The sequence below is a fragment of the Opisthocomus hoazin genome, chromosome 21, assembly GCF_030867145.1.
Source record: "Opisthocomus hoazin isolate bOpiHoa1 chromosome 21, bOpiHoa1.hap1, whole genome shotgun sequence".
Taxonomy (NCBI): Eukaryota; Metazoa; Chordata; class Aves; order Opisthocomiformes; family Opisthocomidae; genus Opisthocomus; species Opisthocomus hoazin.
The window spans coordinates 8,729,386-8,745,849 of NC_134434.1; the positions used below are offsets into that span (position 1 = coordinate 8,729,386).

The 16,464-nt window shown below is 72.4% G+C and overlaps 1 protein-coding gene across 1 annotated transcript; it reads left to right on the forward strand.

The window, feature by feature from the left end:
* The first annotated feature begins 1,064 nt into the window (after positions 1–1,064).
* On the forward strand, positions 1,065–3,409 carry SOCS3 (suppressor of cytokine signaling 3). Its single transcript, XM_075440872.1, has 2 exons — positions 1,065–1,146; positions 1,582–3,409. The coding sequence occupies exon 2, from the start codon at positions 1,649–1,651 to the stop codon at positions 2,276–2,278; it is 630 nt and encodes a 209-aa protein (XP_075296987.1). The 5' UTR covers positions 1,065–1,146; positions 1,582–1,648; the 3' UTR covers positions 2,279–3,409.
* Positions 3,410–16,464: the final 13,055 nt, after the last annotated feature.

A 16,464-nucleotide genomic window follows, 5' to 3' on the forward strand; every position in this document is an offset into this window, starting at 1 on the left:
CGCCGCGAACCCGGGCGAGCGGCGCCCGAGGCCCGGGCACGGTCCCCTCCCGCGGCGGGACCAGCGGACGCGCCTCCGCTGCCCGCCCTGGGCCCCCCGGGGACGGGACGGGTCTGCGGGGGCCGCGCCCGGGACCCCCGCACCGGGCGGGGCGAGGCGGTGCCCGGGGCCGCGGGAGTCGTGTGGTGTGTCCCCCGCTCCCCCCCCCGCCGCAGCCGCGCTTCCCAGCAGCGGGGCCCCGCGCTCCGGCACCGGCGGCCGCCACCACCCGCGGGCAGGGTCCGGGCCCAGCCCCGCACTGCCCAGCCCCGGTGGGGTTCCTCCCGCAGGCCGCCGGACCCGGGGCGGGGCGGAGGGCGAGGAACCCACGGGGGCACCCGGCCAGGGGAAGGAGGGCCCCGGCTCCGGGCCCCGCCGGCCCCCCCGGCCCCTGCCTCCCGCCCCCCCGCGCTGCCCCGGCCGCCGGCACCGTCCCTCGGGGTCGCGGCCCCCAGGAGCGGGGCTGGGGCAGGGGGGCCGCGCCGCTGCCGGCTCCTGGGAGCCCCCGGGGGGGGGGGTCGCCCCTTGGTGTCCCCCGCCGAGAGGGTTCTTCCCGGCAGCCCCCCCCCAGCCGGGCCCAACCCCCGCGCCCCTGCCCCGCCGGGTCCGGGACCCTCCCCCAGCAGAGGCGGGGGGCTGCACAGCGCCCTCCGGGGGTACCGGCATCCCCGCTCGGCAGCTCCCGCCCCCCCGGGGGCCGCCCGCGGGCAGAGCTCCCACCCCCGGCCCGAGGGGGGAGGGGGGCACGGCGGCCCCGGGGCTGCCCCGCGGCTCTCGCGGCGCGGGGGGAGGGGCAGCACGGGGGGGCCGCGGCCGGGACTCTGCTCTTCTTAGAAGGAAAGAGCGCGGCGGGGAGCGGGGGGCGGGGGGCGGCGGCGCTGCCCGGAATGGGCCGGCGGGGGCTGGCGGCGGGCCGGGCCGGGCGGGGCGCGAGAGGCCGCCGGGCAGCCTTACAAGAAGCCGCGCAGTTCCAGGAACCCGAGGGCGGGCTCTGCGCCCGCTATAAGAGGCCTCCCCGGGCGGCCCCGGCAGCTCCGCCGCCGCCCGCCGCCCCGACCGGCCCCGCCGTCGCCGCCGCAGAGACCGGCCCCGGGCCCCGCGCCCCAGGTACAGGACGGGACCGGGCTCCGGGAGGGGCCGGCGGGCACCGGCGCGGAGGGAGATGGCCGGGCACCGGGACGGCGGGGCCCCCCCGGGGGGAGATAGCCGGGGGCAGGGGAGCCGGTGCCCCCCGGGGAGGGGGTGGCCGGGGATGCCGGTGCCCCGGGAGGGCGGTCGTTGGAGCTCAGTGGAGCCAGTGCCCCCCAGGGTGGGATGGCTCGGGAGCGGGGGTGCCGGTGCCCCCCGGGGAGGGGGTGGCCGGGGGTCGGCGGAGCCGGTGCCCCCCAAGGGGTGGGTTTGTCGGGGGGTCGGCGGAGCCGGTGCCCCCCGGGGAGAGGGTGGCTCAGGAGCGGGGGTGCCGGTGTCCCCCGGGGAGGGGGTGCCCCGGGAGGGCAGAGCCGGGGAGCAGGGTGCCGCGGCTGACGGCCGTCTCTGCCGCAGGTGATGGTGTAGCAGCGGCTGCTCCCGGCAGCAGCACCCCGAGCGCGCAAAGCTGGCTCCCTGCGCCATGGTCACCCACAGCAAGTTCCCCGCCGCCGGGATGAGCCGCCCCCTCGACACCAGCCTGCGCCTCAAGACGTTCAGCTCCAAGAGCGAGTACCAGCTGGTGGTGAACACCGTGCGCAAGCTGCAGGAGAGCGGCTTCTACTGGAGCACGGTGACGGGCGGCGAGGCCAACCTGCTGCTGAGTGCCGAGCCGGCCGGCACCTTCCTCATCAGGGACAGCTCGGACCAGCGGCACTTCTTCACCCTCAGCGTCAAGACGGAGTCGGGCACCAAGAACCTGCGGATCCAGTGCGAGGGCGGGAGCTTCTCCCTGCAGAGCGACCCTCGCAGCAGCCAGCCCGTGCCCCGCTTTGACTGCGTGCTCAAGCTGGTGCATCACTACATGCCGCCTGCACCCTGCGCCGTGCCCGAGCAGCCGGGGGGGGCCCTGCACCCCAAGCGCACCTACTACATCTACTCGGGCGGCGAGAAGATCCCCCTGGTGCTGAGCCGCCCACTCTCCTCCAGCGTCTCCACCCTGCAGCACCTCTGCCGCAAGACTGTCAATGGGCACCTGGACTCCTACGAGAAGATGACTCAGCTGCCGGCCCCCATCAAGCAGTTCCTGGACCAGTACGATGCCCCCCTCTAAGGGGCCGGCGCAGCGAGGCGACACGCTACAAGCACAAGAGCAGGGGCAGGCGCGATGCCCCGCCGGCGCGGGGACTCACAGGGCACGCCGAGCCTCTCCCTCTGGGAAGGAGAGCAGGGGGACTGGGGCGAGCCGCTGTGCTGGGGGGACACCCCGAGGAAGCACGACACCCCGTCTCCGCGGGGAAGGGGACCGCTCCGGTCGGACTGTGGATGTTACAGTGCGCCCAGCGCGGGGGCCTCCCCGTCACGGCTGGGCAGAGCCCGTTGGCAAAGCCCCCGCGGGCTCGGGCAGCCAGGACAGCACGGGGGGATGAGCACCCCGACAGCCGCGTCCCCGCCGCCGCAGCGGGACCACGCCTGGGGGGCCTGGCGAGAGCCCCCTCTGCCACCAGAGAACGGAGCGCACTGGAGCCCAGCTAGTGCCTGATCGCTCTTCCTCGGTTTTAAGGGGAAGGTGTTTTTTGCCCGTACTGTATTTACCTCTTGCTGCCTCCCTGTGGGTGGAAGCTCCTTTCACACCAGGCCCCAGACTTGGAGGTCGCTGCCTTTTTCCCCTCGTTGCCATTTTTGGGGGGACTAAGCCTTAATATTCTCCCTGCACATCGTTTGGTGACGCTGCGTGGTAACGGCCCTGGTAATGTGCCATGAAGCTGGAGGGGAAGCAGCGTGTCCTGATGCCGCTGAGAGTCCCGTGCAGCCGCGTCTGCGAGGAGCACCCCGGGACCGGGCGCTGCCGCTGGACCGTTGCTCCCGAGCGTCGCACCCCAGCTCTGCCCAGCTGCTCCCCGCAGACCCCGGCCGCGCTGCTCCGTGGGGCACCGATTCCTGCAGGAAGGCGACGGGAGGATCCCCGGGAGTGCGCCATCCTGCGAGTGCTCTTCAGCGTCCGCCCGGGGAAGCCGTTGGGTTTTTCTGGTTCTTTTTTTTTTATCTTTTTTTTTTTTTAACCGAAGGGATGTTTACAGGCCAACGTGAATCACTGTCTTTTATAAAGATTCCATCTTCACCTCCAGCCTCGAGGGCTGAGCAAAACCATGCTTGAAAATTCAACCAAAACAAAACTCAGATGAAACTTTGCACATATTTATATTTATATTCAGAAAGGAAGTGTTTCCATAATTTATAATAAATAGCACTATTTTTTAATGAAAAACCCCAGATCTGGTTTGTTTCCTCCTGCACCTCCGAGGCTGCTCGGGCCCCCCGGTGTGACGCATGTCCCTCCCTGGACGCCGCGATGGTGTTTACACCACGTAAGCGCCGGCTTCCTGGAGCCGCTCTCCATGCCGGGGTGATCCCGCCGCGGTGACTCAGAGCCTGGCGTGCGTAAGCGCTGCCCCAGCGCTCAGGTACGTCTGAGCCCTGCCATGCCGCGCCGCCGGCCAGGCCGAGCTGCGATGTGCTGCGGGGACTGGACCCGTTCCAGGCACGTGGTGCAGCCGCGAGCTGTCCCCGCACCGTGGGACGTGGCCCATCGCCCTGGCCACGGAGAAGCTGAGTTGGTGGCCGAGGCTGGCCCGCTGCGCAGCCCCATGCACGTGAGCCCATCCTGCCTCGCAGCCGGCCCCCAGCCCAGCTTCGGGAGGGGATGGTGGAGGCAGTGCGTGATGGGGTGAGGAGCTGCAGGAACGGGGCACCGAGGTGCGGGGTCAGGATGGGCTTTGTGGTGCTTCTGCTGCGAGCACAGCAGCGCCAGGGAGGGGGAGTCATGGGGGGAAGCCAAGGTCCAGCTCTTCCCCACCGCACGGAGTTAACAGCTCCATCGGGGCTGCCCTGCGCAGACCTCTGCCAGCCAGACCCCATCCTGCCCCCAGCCTGGCCCAGAGCAAACGCCCGAGGAAGGACGTGAGAGGAGCAGGGTCTCCCCAGGGGTGTCCCAGCCCCCAGCAGCGCCTGGCCCCGCTTCTTCTGCCTCCACGCGAGCGGCACCGGCCGCGGGGGTGTGAACCAGGCGCGGCAATAAACCCACAGCTCCGGCCGGCCGGAGGGGAGCACGATGCCTGGCTGGGGGGCTGTGCCTGGGGGGGCTTGGGGGAAACTCCTGGGGGGTGCCAGTGCCCTGCAGAGCCCCAGCAGCGAGGAGCAGGCTGTGCCCAGGTGCCCTGTGCTGCCGCACAGCCCCTCCGGCACCCGCGCAGCCCCCCCAGCCCCGCACCGTGGGCATCGTGCCGGGCATCGTGCACCGTGCTCGCGCCCAGGGAACCCCAGCCGATGGGAAAAGGCTTCCCTTAGGAATCGCCCCAGAGCAGAGGGACGGCGAACGTGCCCAGCTCGGGCCGCAGGCACGGCACAGTCCCAGCGACTATTTTGGTGCTGCCAGGAAGCCGCGCGCTGCCTGCCCGGGCGCCCGCCGGAGCTATGCGAGGAATGCCCACGCGCACGGGTGGCCGCCCGCCAGGCCCTGCCGAGGCACATCCCCACGTCAGGGCTCCCGGCAGCACCGGGGACTCCCGGCCCCGCGCCAGGGAATGGGGTGGGAGCAGCGCCCACACCACACGCAGCACCTGCGGAGCGACCTGGAGCATCGCAGCACCTGGGAGTCCCCCACGGGATGGGGAACTGGGGCCCCGGGGGGCCTGAGACCCCCAAGCCTCCCCCGGCAGAGCCGGGGGGTCGCAGCACCCTGCGGCGGGGCAGAGCGGGGCAGCTGCCCTCGGTGGAGGGCAGCCAGGCTGCCTGCAGCAGCCCTGCCCAGCACCCCCCGCCAGACCCCCGACCCCCATCCCTGCAGGAACGGCCCCGGCTTCGCCGCTTTCCAGAAGGGCCCCGGGCGCCTGCGCCGCTGTTCGGGGGCCTCTTCCCTCCCGCTCAGGCTGCCTCGGTGCTGCAACCCGCTGCCGAGCCGAGAGTCCGGGAAGCTCCGCCAGCCCCGCGGGTTTCTTGGAATAAACCCAACCTCTCGGCAGCAGTGACGTGGCGGCCGGCGGGCAAATCCCTGCCGAAGGTTTCACAAACCTCTTGCCTTCCCCAGAAAAGCTGAGCGGACTTGGCCCCGCGTTTCGTAAGCAGCCGATCGAGCGTGTCATGGGCAGCCAGTTCCCCTCTGCCCCGCGGCTGGGGCCGGGGCTGGCTGAGCTCACCCCCGCGGAGGTTTCCTGGACAGGGAAGGCATTCTCGGCGGTGATCAGACCCTGTCACTGCATGGCAGACGGGAAACAGGGCACGAGCGCAGGGGGCCAGGCACGGGGCTGGGACACCACAGCCCTGCGGCTCCCCCCACCCCGTGCCTCCCGCAGCCGGGCACCGGGCGGGTGAGCGAGGCTGCCCACCCAGCCGCGGCCGAGCAGGAGCTGCCGCAGCCCCGCTCACCGTGGGGTCCTGGCTCCCGTCGGCCTGGCCAGGAACACCCGGGCGATCGGCTGGCATCCCCAGAGATGGACTCGGGGCAGCCTGAGAACCAGCCGTCAGCGAGCATGGAGGCGGCCACAGAGAGCCAAGCCAGGCAACCCAGCAGCCGAGCACGGCGCCCGGTCTCCTCGCTGTGCCACACCAGCCCTGGGATGGACCAGGCACCGGGACAGGCACCGGCACTGGCACAGCACCCTGCCAGGCAGCGGCCCCAGGCCCCGTCCTGCCCGCACTGGCCAGGCAGCACACAGCTGGAGGCTGAAGCTGCCCATGGGCTTTCCTCTGTGCTGGGGCTGGGGTGGGACGGGACGGGATGGGACGAGGTGGGATGGGATGGGACGGGGTGGGATGGGGTGGGACGGGACGGGATGGAACAGGACAAGTCAGCCAGTGGCTTCGCTCCACCTGCTCTGGGCACAAACAACCCAAACCTGGCACGGCTGAGCTGGGCACACCAGCCCTGCCCTGCCCGGGGCACCGTTAGGCGGCTGCATGCCCTGCGCTGAGCGGCCGTCCCACCAGGCCAGCCTGCGGCACGGGGCTGCGGGGCCGGCCGGCTCCCGGCTGCCTCCCAGGTCAGGGGACGTCTGGCCCACGCAGCTCCCGGGCAGTGCGGGATCCACAGGCTGAAAAGCAGCAGAACTCCTGGCAGCTGTGAGCTCAGCCTGTCCCCAGTGCCACCACCTCCTCCACACCACGACGGCAGCCGTGCAGAGCAGGGCAGGATCGAACAGGGCCACGCGAGAGCCTGCCGAGGGGTCGGGGAGCAGGAGGGCAGTTGGGCAGGGACAGGCAGCTGCCCCGCTGCCCCGGACGCTTCCCACCGCGCCACCAGCTCGTTAGTGCCACGATAAGAAAGTGTCAGCCAGGATGGTGAGCCCGAACCCTGCGGGGTCAGGGGGTGCAGGGAACCTGCTCTGGTGCGTACCAGAATCTGCAGACCCCAAAACGGGAACCAACTGCAGGTGCGATGGCCGCAGGCAGACAGCCCCCGGCTGGGCAGGCAGCGCAGCAGCGGGGGGGCTTGGCCGGGCACCGCAGCTCTGCTGCGGGTACCCCAGCCACGCCGCGAAGCCCGGCCGGGCACAGCCAGAGGCCATCCCTGGGGAGCAGCACAGACCCAGCCCGCACCGGGACCACAGCCTGCCCGGGGCCGCGGGTGTGCAGAGAGCACCCCGTCCCCTCGCGGGAGCAGTGGCCATGCCAGGAGGGGACCTTCCTGCTTGGAGCACCCCTGTCCCACCCGGGCCACGCCGGCTCCCTCCGGGTGGGACACAGGGGAAGGGCAGGCTGTGGTGCAGGGACACGGAGCCGTGGCACAGGGCAGGCTGCGGCGCAGGGACACGGAGCCGTGGGGCAGGGCAGCCATGGGGCCGGGCACGGCCACAGCCCGCAGCAGGAGAGAGGTGGCTTCACATGGGGCCCCCTGGGGGGACCCCCGGTCTGGCCAGGCCGTCGCCCCAGGCGTGGTCACCCCCCAGCCCCTCCGGTCCTTGTGCCCGGGACTCGGCGGTCGCCCTGAGGAAGGTGGCGGCAAGCGGCAGCACCGGCAGCCGCCGGGTCAGCAGAGCCCGGAGGGGAGCTCAGCGCGAACACCCCGACCTCGCGGCACACCCCTCGCACACTTCCTCCCGCGCTGGCCCCGCAGCGCCAGGACATTCCCACGTCCACCGCCGCGTTTCCCAGTAGGATGCAGGAAAGGGCTGTGCAGCAGCTGGGGACTTACTGTAAATGGCACCACCTGCTCCTTACATGGCAATCCCTCTGCGGGCCGGGGCGCGGGGACGGTCGGGAACAAGGACTGAGACATCTGCTTGCCGGCACGCTGCCGGGAAGCGCGGGCTCCGGCTCTGCGGCACAGCCCGGGGCTGGCGCCGGCTGCCCCGGCTGCGGGTCAGGACAGGCGACGGCTCCCTGTGCCGCACGGGGAGTGGGGCTGCGTAGCCCGGCAGCTCCACGCTCCTGGGGTCCGCAGGAGCCCCTGGTCCCTCGGCATTCCCCGCCTCGCCCGTCTGCCCCAGTCAGGCGCCCATGGCACGGCACCGCGACGCTGCGTGAGCCGCTCAGGCTCGGCCGGTGGAAACCCGTCCCGGTGCTGGCACAGAGCCTCGGTGGCCGCAGGAGCCGCGGGGGCTGCCCGAGCCCCCTCCCGCACACCCGGCTCAGTCCCCGGCTCTTCCCAGCCTGGGCAGGGCTGCGAGCGGGTGGGGAGCGCGGGCAGCAGCCGGACCCCGTGCCCGGGCCAGGGCGTATTTCGGGATGGAGACGAGCCCCAAGGCCTGTGTACGTCCCCATGGAAACTCCTCTCTGTTGCCGCTTCCCCAGCCAGGCCTGCGGTCCGCTCGCTCGCAGGGAGCCAGCAGCTGCGGATTCCTCACTCCTTCCATCAGCAGCTCCGTGGGGCCGCGCGCCCCGGCCCCCCGCCCCGGCCCCTCGCCCGCCGGCCGGGCTGGGGTCCCACTGCCCTGCCAGCACCACCCCGAGCTGGGCGAGATGCAGACCCCCCACCCGCCCCAAGTGCCCTGCATGGAGCAGCGTCTCCCACCGCCCCGCAGCCCCCGCCCGCTCCAGCGCCCTGCGACCACCGGCCACGGCGCGGGCAGAGCTTGGGCTGCCCATGCGGAGACGGACGTCCAGAGTGGAACCCCCCGGCGCGGTTCCGCAGCCCAGGAGGAAGTTTTCATCCCAGCAGCTGGAGCCTGCAGAAAGTCCTGACATTTCAGGGGAAGGTTTCAAACAAAGCCGCGTTGCTGTGGCAATGGCAGCCACAGGCCCCCCCGTCCCGGGGCTGGGGACGCAGCCAAGGCGGAGGGAGCGGTGCCGGGGCTGCCGGGCGGGCGGGCGGGCGGTGGGCTGCGACCTGCGTCCCCAGCCTTGCTCCTGCACCGTGCCGTGCCCAGGGCAGGCGGAGGGTGCTGGCACGTGGGCAGACCCCATCCCATGCCCTCCCCAGGGTCAGCCTCTCCCCTCCCCGGCCAGCGACCCCGGCCCACGCTGCTCTCACACCGGCGTTCGCAGGGAGTGCCGAGGCACCAGCCGTGGCCGCAGTCGCGGCTGGGCGCGGGCGCCGATGGCACGTCGCGGGAGGTCCCCGTGGGTGCTCTGTGCCGCGGGCTGCTGGCTGCCTTGGGTGTGTTTGCCCAGCGCAGCGCTGAGTCCTCGGATGACCCTGGCAGAGCAGCCGCGGGCAGGTGCCAAACCCCAGCCCCGGAGCATCCCCTGGCCTCGCGTCAGCCCTGGCCTCGGCCCCGGCGCAGGAGCCGGCAGCGGCGACGCCGGCTGCGGACGGGGCTCCCAGACGTGGCACCCTGCGTCCGCGGGGCTGGCGCGGCTGCTCCCAGTCCGGCCCTGCCCGCCTGTCCCCTCCACACCGCTGCGCGATGCCGGGGGGCACAGAGGTCCCTGCAGACCTGGTGGGCTGTGCCCATCTCACGTCCCAGGCCCGTCACCACGCGAGCAGCTCCATCCCGCGCCGGCTGGGCCGGGGCGGCGGGCGGAGGTGGCGCAGCGCTGGGCAAGGATGGGGCACGCGGCGGGCAGAGGGCACAGCTGGAGCAGATGTTCTCTAGGAGGACCCGAGGGCCCTGTCTCAGCGTTTAACGAGTGGGAATGGGAGCACTTTACTGTAATTCCAGCAATTACATCGTTCATCCTTGGCAGCTGACGCCGGTTGGTGTCCAGCGCCATGGGATCGCCATCAGCCACCTGGCACAGAGGCTTGGCAGCGCGCCGTGCCGCGGGCAGCCGGCCAAGGCAGGGCAATAAAGAGCTGCGGAGCGAGGTGTGAGGTACGGTAAGGGCCCGCCCCAGGAGTTCCTGTCACCGGCACGGCCGCGGCGCGCAGGCGCTGGCCCCGCGGTGCCCAGGGGTGCCTGCCAAGCCCGGCAGGACCGGGCATCCCCAGCCCTGGGGCCCGGCAGCCCCTCCGCACCGCGGCAGTCCCCGTGCCCGCGCAGCCTTGCCAGGGTGCGGAGCTGGAGCTGCCAGCAGCAGGATGCTCCATCTGCCCATGCGGCACGGAGGGCTCGGCGCAGCGAGGTGCCGGCCGGCTGAGGGGACCCCGCACACGCCAGGCGCTGGAGGGGGCTCGGGGATGGGGCAGAGGTGGCTCTCAAGGACCCATCGCCTCTGGGGACCCCGGAGACCTGGTGTCCCCCCCAGCCAGCACCCCCCCAGCCCATCAGTGCTTCCAGGCAGGCGCTGCCCAGGGGCTCTCCTTCCCCGCATCGCCCGCCCCGGCCGCCACACCCTCCGGGTGGTCCCCACCAGCGCCCGGGGGCACGCGGGAGCAGGGGGCAGCTGGCACCCGAGGGACGGGAGCGCGAGCCCTGCTGAGTCATCACTTTGCTGTTCTCGTTTTTCCATGGGGTTGTTGTGCAGCTTGCTGGAAGCCAGCTAAGAGCCATGACTAATCTGTTCTCAAAACAAGCACAAAGCGAGCGGGGAGGTTTGTGCAAACCCGCGGGGAAGGGGGGCTGAATCACGGCGCGGGGCTGGGGGAGGCGAGCGGCCGGGAGCAGCCAGGAATGCACAGCCACAGAGCAGCCCCGCCGGCAGCACCGCACCGGGTGCGAGGGTGGGCACAGCCCGGGGTGGCGAGGGGTGGCCAGGACCCCCGAGCTCCGCTCCATCCCCTCCCCGCGCGGTGCAGGGCCGGGGTGACGCAGGCAGGCGTGGGCCGTCGGCGCTCAGAGACGCACGTGCTGTCGCGGGGTCGGGGCTCCCGTCCCGGCCGTTCCTGCCCTGCGGGGAAGCCACCGGCCGGGGGAGGAAGCGCAGGAGTTTGCTCTGGCCGGAATCGGGCATCCATTGATTTGCTGTTATTAAAACCAGAGCTGCTGTCGGGAACTCTGCAGCCTGGCTGCCCTCATACACGCTTCCCGGAAAGGGCCGTCCCGCGTGCCCTCGCCGGCGGGGCTCGCTCGCCCCAAAGCCCCGCGACGAGGCGCTGGCCCGCGCCGGGTCCGGCAGCAGCCGGGGCAGGGGAGGACCCGTGGGGACGGGAGCTGGGGGGTCAGCTCTGCGCTCGGTGCCCACCGCTCCGCCGCCCGGCAGCTCTCAGCCCCCGCTGCGCCCGCCCTCCCCGGCTCGCCCAGCAGCGCGGCGCTGCCGGCGGGGCTCGCGGCGGCCCTGTCACCCTCCGCGGTGCGGGCGATGGCGAGGCCGCGGCGGCACTCGCGGCCCCTTTCGTCTGCCGGGCTGGAGAGGTTTCCTGGCCAGGCAAAGTCATCGCTTCCAGCGGGGGATGAATCACCCCTGTCAGGAATCCTTCCCGGGGGCTTTTCTGTAAGCGTGTGGAATTTCGACACTGCGGAGGGCCGTGGCGGCCGTGCCCTCCCGGCCGAGCGGGTCCCTCCTTGCACAACCGCCCACCGCGTGCCTGCTCCCGGCCCCGGCCTCGCAGCCGCTGCCGAGGGGTCCAGGCACTGGCACCCGGCAGGGAGGGTCCGAGCCCACGGCGAGGAGCAGGGCTCTGGGAGCCACCGGAGCCGGTGAGGGGCCATGGTGAGCCCAGGGTCTCAGCATGCCCACCCGCAGCCCCACGCGCCCGGGTGCCCCGCACGCTGCCCCAGCCACACGCGGGTCCCCACAGGGCCATGGGCTCGCCGGTGCTGCCTGTGCTCAGCACCGTGTGGCCGCCATCACGCCGTCGCCGCGGCTGTCGGCTGCGGTTCGGAGCCCCCAGCTGCACTCGCACCCACAAGCAGGTGCCGACAGAGGGGAAGTGGCGGGTCCCAGCCACAGCGAGCAAACCAGCTCAGCAGCAGCAGCATCGTCCCCGCGCCCCGACCGGGCACGTCCCCCCTGCTCATGCTGGTGGCACCCCACACTGAGGGGAGCGGCGCGGCGGTCGCCGGTGGGGCAGAGGCGTGCAGCCGCGGATGGAGGGGCAGCTCCTGGCAGGCACCCGCCCGCTGCCCCCGCCACCAGCCTGGTGCCGTCCTGCTGTGGGGTCACCGCACGGGGACACCGCTGACCCGGGGACACACCACAGACCCGGAGACACACTGCTGGCCTCGGGAGACACCGCTGACCCATGGGGACACCGCTGACCCGGGGGGACACTGCTGGCCCTGGGGGCACATCGCTGGCCCAGAGGGACACTGCTGACCTGGGGGGACATCACTGACTGGGGGGGACACTGCTGACCTTGGGGGACACCACTGACCCGGGGGGACACTGCTGACCCAGGGGGACATCGCTGGCCCGGGGGGACACTGCTGACCTCGGGGGACACCGCTAACCCGGGGGGACACCGCTGACCCAGGGGGACATTGCTGACCGCGGGGGACACCCCTGACTCGGGGGCACATTGCTGGCCCAGGGGGACATCGCCAGCCCGGGGGGACACCACCGACCCGCGGCTGCCCCGGCATGGGCTGATGCAGCCGGAGGGGAGGCGGGGAAGAGGGCCAGGGCCGGGGCCTTCCCGGCAGCGAGTGGTGACCCTGCGGGAGCCCAGCCGGTCGGTGGGGCCGTGCCAGGGCTGGGGTTTCTCTCGGTTTCCACACGCTGCAGAAACTCTCTTTCCGAGTGAGAGCAGAGGGGTTTCTTGACAAGGGAGGAAGCGCACTGAGAGCAGGAACTGAAACATCACCTTTGAGGCTGGCGGCTCTTCCCCAAGCCGGCCGCCCGGCTCAGCCTCGCCGCTCTCCTGGCAGCTCTGCAGTACAGGGGGCTGCTGGAGCGGGGGCTGCCCCTGCCCCGCACCCAGCCCAGCCTGCCAGGACCCGGCCGATGCCCTGGCCGGGCACAGATCACGGCTCGCTCTTCAGCACCCTGCTGTGGCCTCACCTGCGTGACTTGTCCCTGTCCCCCCCATGATGGCATCCCCAGGACCTCAGCCCCACCAGTCCTGGCAGCCGCGGCAGAGCTGAGCCCAGCAACGCAGCCGCCTCCTTCGCTCGATGCCTCGGCTGCCCACCCAGCCCGCTCCCCCACGGGCTCTGCCGCCTCGCCGGGGCCGGCCCTGGGGCTGGAGCAGGGGGACATGGCGGCCGACACGTGGGAGAGGTGCGGGGGCTCAGACACACGCACTGGGCAGACGAAGCGGGAGGATCCCCGGCCCCAGCCCGGGCTGTGGTGAGCGTGGTGCAGGGCGGACGGGCTGCGCCGTCCCCCAGACGAACCATCCCGTGGGTGAGGAGAGCAAACGGCCCGGCTGCCCACCGCCCCGCAGACCCCGTGCTGGCGAGGCGAGCGCATCGCTGTGGGAAACCGGAGGTAACAGGTCCCGCTTCCCCATGCCTGCTGTGCTGGACACAGCGCTGCTGTCAGCGGAACGCCTTCTCGATGCATGCCCCGCTCCAGGCGTCCCAGCAAGGCTCCCGGCTGGGCACGGCCGCGCATGGCCAGTGGCCCCAGTGGGGAAGGGGAGGCTGCACCAGGCAGGGGCTCTGGGGAGCTCTGGGGGGCTCCGGGGGGGTCACGGGGCTTTGTGGGGGTCATGGGGCTCTGTGGGGCTCCTGGGGGCTCCGGGGGGCTCTGGGGGGGTTGCAGGGCTCTGTGGGGGCTCCGGGGCTCTGGGGGGCTCCGGGGGCCTCTGGGGAGCTCCGTGGGGGTCACGGGGCTCCGTGGGGGTCGCAGGGCTTGCAGCCTCTGCAGCCTCCCAGTGCCAGCGCAGCCGGGCACATCTGCCGCAGGCAGCTTCGGCGCAGCGGGCCCGCGTGCAGGCCCTGCCGCCGCGGCGCTGCTTCCCAGCAGCGGCCATCTGCCGTGGGCAGCCGCCAGCCACAGCTGCAGCCATGCTTCCCGGGGGGCTGGGTGATTTGCCTCCCTGCTTTGCATGCCTGAGGCTGCCCCGGGGACAGGGGACACAGGGTGTGCGGCGTGCCCGGTGCTGGGGACACGGCCACCGCTCCCACCCCATGGCAGAGCAGGCAGGGGGGCATAGCCGCCCCCACCCCAGCGCGCCGAGCCGCCGGCAGCCGCTCCAGGTCTGGGGGAAGGGAGGTGGGGGATGCGGGCATGGATCAGGACACGGCAGGACCTCGACTCTGGGAAGTTGCTTTATTTTGCTTGACACTTTCTGCCCTTCCTGGAAACAAAGAGCTGGAGGGGCCACTCCGACCTGCCTGCTGGGAAGCAGCCACGGCCCCCTCGGCCCCGCCCCGCTCCACCCTGCCGGAACGCTCCGAGCCCAGAGGGGCTCCCACGGCCCCCACCCAGCCCTCAGCCCCTGCCCCCAGCCTGCCCCCGAGCCCGGGAGCGGCTCCTCCAACCGCCCCGAGACCGGGGGGACGTCCACGCGTCGGTGTCGCGGAGCAGCCCCAGCCCCACAGGCTGGGACGGCTGCACTCGGACCCCCTCTGCTGCGCACAGCGCTGGCGAGCCCACGGGCTGCGGTGCCACGCACCGAGGCTGAGCAGCTCCATCACAGCCCCGAGCTCCCAAGGGCTGCGGTCCCTGCACCCAGGCTGAGCAGCTCCATCGCAGCCCCGAGCTGCCCACGGGCTGCGGTCCCTGCACCGAGGCTGAGCAGCTCCATCGCAGCAAGCCCCACGCATTAGCACCGGGTTGATTTATAGAAATCCAATGGCTGGGGCTGCCGGTGCCTCCTGCCAAACCTCATTAACGGCTGGCCTGGGAGCAAGGCAAACAGCTCGTGCAGCAACAAGGAAATCCTTGTTTAAGCATTTCTGGCCGTGTGGGGCCCTTCCCCTCACACCCAGGGGAGGAGGAGGAGGAGGTGCAGGCCACAAGCCCCAAGCTGGCACCACCTTGGCAGCCATGAGGAAGAAGACACAAGAGGATACAGTGGGGTCTGCACAGGGAGGGATCCCCCCAGGACAGGCTGGGAGCTGGGAGGGAGTGGGAAGCCACAGGGGCACGGTGAGGGGCAGAGGGCTCCCACGCCGCAGCGCTGGGGTCTGCCCTCCTCGCACCACCGCAGCAGCACTCGCGACCGACGGGGACACTGGGGTGGTAGCAACGGGTGACCGAGGGCCAGCTCCGCAGGGCAGCCCTGCTCAGCCGACAGCTTCGGGCACCCAAGGTGCTTCGGGGCTCGCTCCTGCCCCTCTGCCTGGGGCCACCGGCTGGCCAGCGTGCTGGGCCGTGCTGTGCCATGGGGCAAGCTCTGCCAGGGCTGGCCCAGAAGCATTCACCCAGCGCAGAGCCGCCTGGAAGGAGCCTCTGCGCGGGGCTGGGGCAGGATCCTGCCTGCCCCTCGGTGCCCCCTGCTCCCAGCTACGCCGGGTTCCCCGCACAAAGCGCTGGCCGTGGGCGCAGGGAGCTCCAGGCACGCAGGGCTGCCGGGAGGCCGTGGGAGCCGGCATGGCTGCCCCATGCCAGGCACCAAGCACCGGCACGGCTGCCCCACGGACCTGGCACCGGTGAGCTCCAGCCCAGCCTCAGCGAACTGCATCCGCCTGCCCCACATGTGGCTCGGGATCTATTTCATCATCTGGAGAAAAGCATTTACTGCCAATAAACGGGCTAATTAATTCTCCTCAAAGACCTCTCAATTATTCATCTCGGGCCACAGAGAAAACAATTACCGCGCTTACCTCAGCCCTGGCTCGGCCAGTGCAGCAGCCAGCGCGGGGCCAGGGCTGGCGGCAGGCAGGGCACGGCCGGGGACAGCCCGGCACAGCTCCCGGCACTGAGTCCCAGCTCCCGGTGCCCAGCCAGCCCTGGCTTTGCCCACTCAGCAGCAGCGGCCCCGCGGAGCTCCGAGGAAGGGCTGTCGAGCTGGCACAGCCACCCAGCCCAGAGCCGTCCCCGGCGGCCATGCCCTCCCGGGGTGCCCCCGAGAGCTGCCCCCAGCACCAGGGCTCAGGAGGGAGGGGACCTGCACCTCTCCTCGCCATGGGATGCGTCCCGTGGGTCTGACCCCCATCTGCCCACGTGCAGCCGCTGCATCCCATCCACCGAGACCACAGCAGTGGGTTGCCCCCTCCTCGCCACCCGCCGCAGCGGCCTCGTCTCCCAGCCCAGCCCAGGGCCGCAGACCTTCGAGCCACGGCCAGGTGGGCGCCCGCTGCGAGCAGGGGCTCAGTCTGTGCGCCCCGGGAGCCAGCAGCCCCCAGCCCCGCACGGCACGTCGCTGCTGCCCAGCCAGGGACAGGCAGGACCCCATCCCGCCGGGGCACCCAGCCGCCGGCTGCCCCTCGGCCCCGCACCCCAGGGGCCGCGCTCGGAGCCCCCTTGGACAGGGTCCCTTTTCCCAGGCCGTCTCCATCTCCGGGGCGCTCGGGATGCTCCTTCTGCCCCGCGGCGGGGTCCAGCCCCGCTCCCTGCATACCCGCTGCACCCGGAGCAGTAAAGCCCCTGCCCCACCGCTTTGGGGGTCCCTTCCCGCGGCGCGGCCGGACCCCAGCCGGGAGGGTGCGGACACCGAGCCCCCCCGGGGCGGGGGTCGGGGTCCGCGCTCTCCCACCCAGGGTGGGTCAGGCTGCTCCGCACGGCCGCCCCGCCGCGCCCGGGACCCCCGGACCCCGAGGAGCGGGGGCAGCGCCGACCGGGGGCGGGCAGCCCGAGACCCCTGCCCCGGCCCCGGGCCCGCAGGCGCCGGGCGGGCAGCGCGGGGGGCCGGGGCGACGGCGGGGCCGGGCCCGCAGGGGTTAAGGGCGGCCGAGGGCGGGGCTGTCGGGAAGCCGGGATTTCTGCGGTGGTTTTACTGGAAAAGTTGTTGCCGGCGGAGGGAGGGGTCACCCCGGCAGGCTGGGGACGGGGGGACCGGCCGGCACCGCACCGCGGGGTCCGCCGCGTCTGACGGGCTGCGGGAGCGGGCTGCGGGAACGGGCTGGGCGCTGCGGCGGGACGCGGTGCGGGGCTCGGGGCAGGGACACCGGGGGCTCTGCCCGCCGCGGCCCAGCCGGGGCCCCGTGGGGC

What these genes read in the sequence shown, in the direction of transcription:
- SOCS3 (XM_075440872.1), top strand. Translation starts at nt 1,649, where the DNA reads ATGGTCACCCACAGCAAGTTCCCCGCCGCCGGGATGAGCCGCCCCCTC.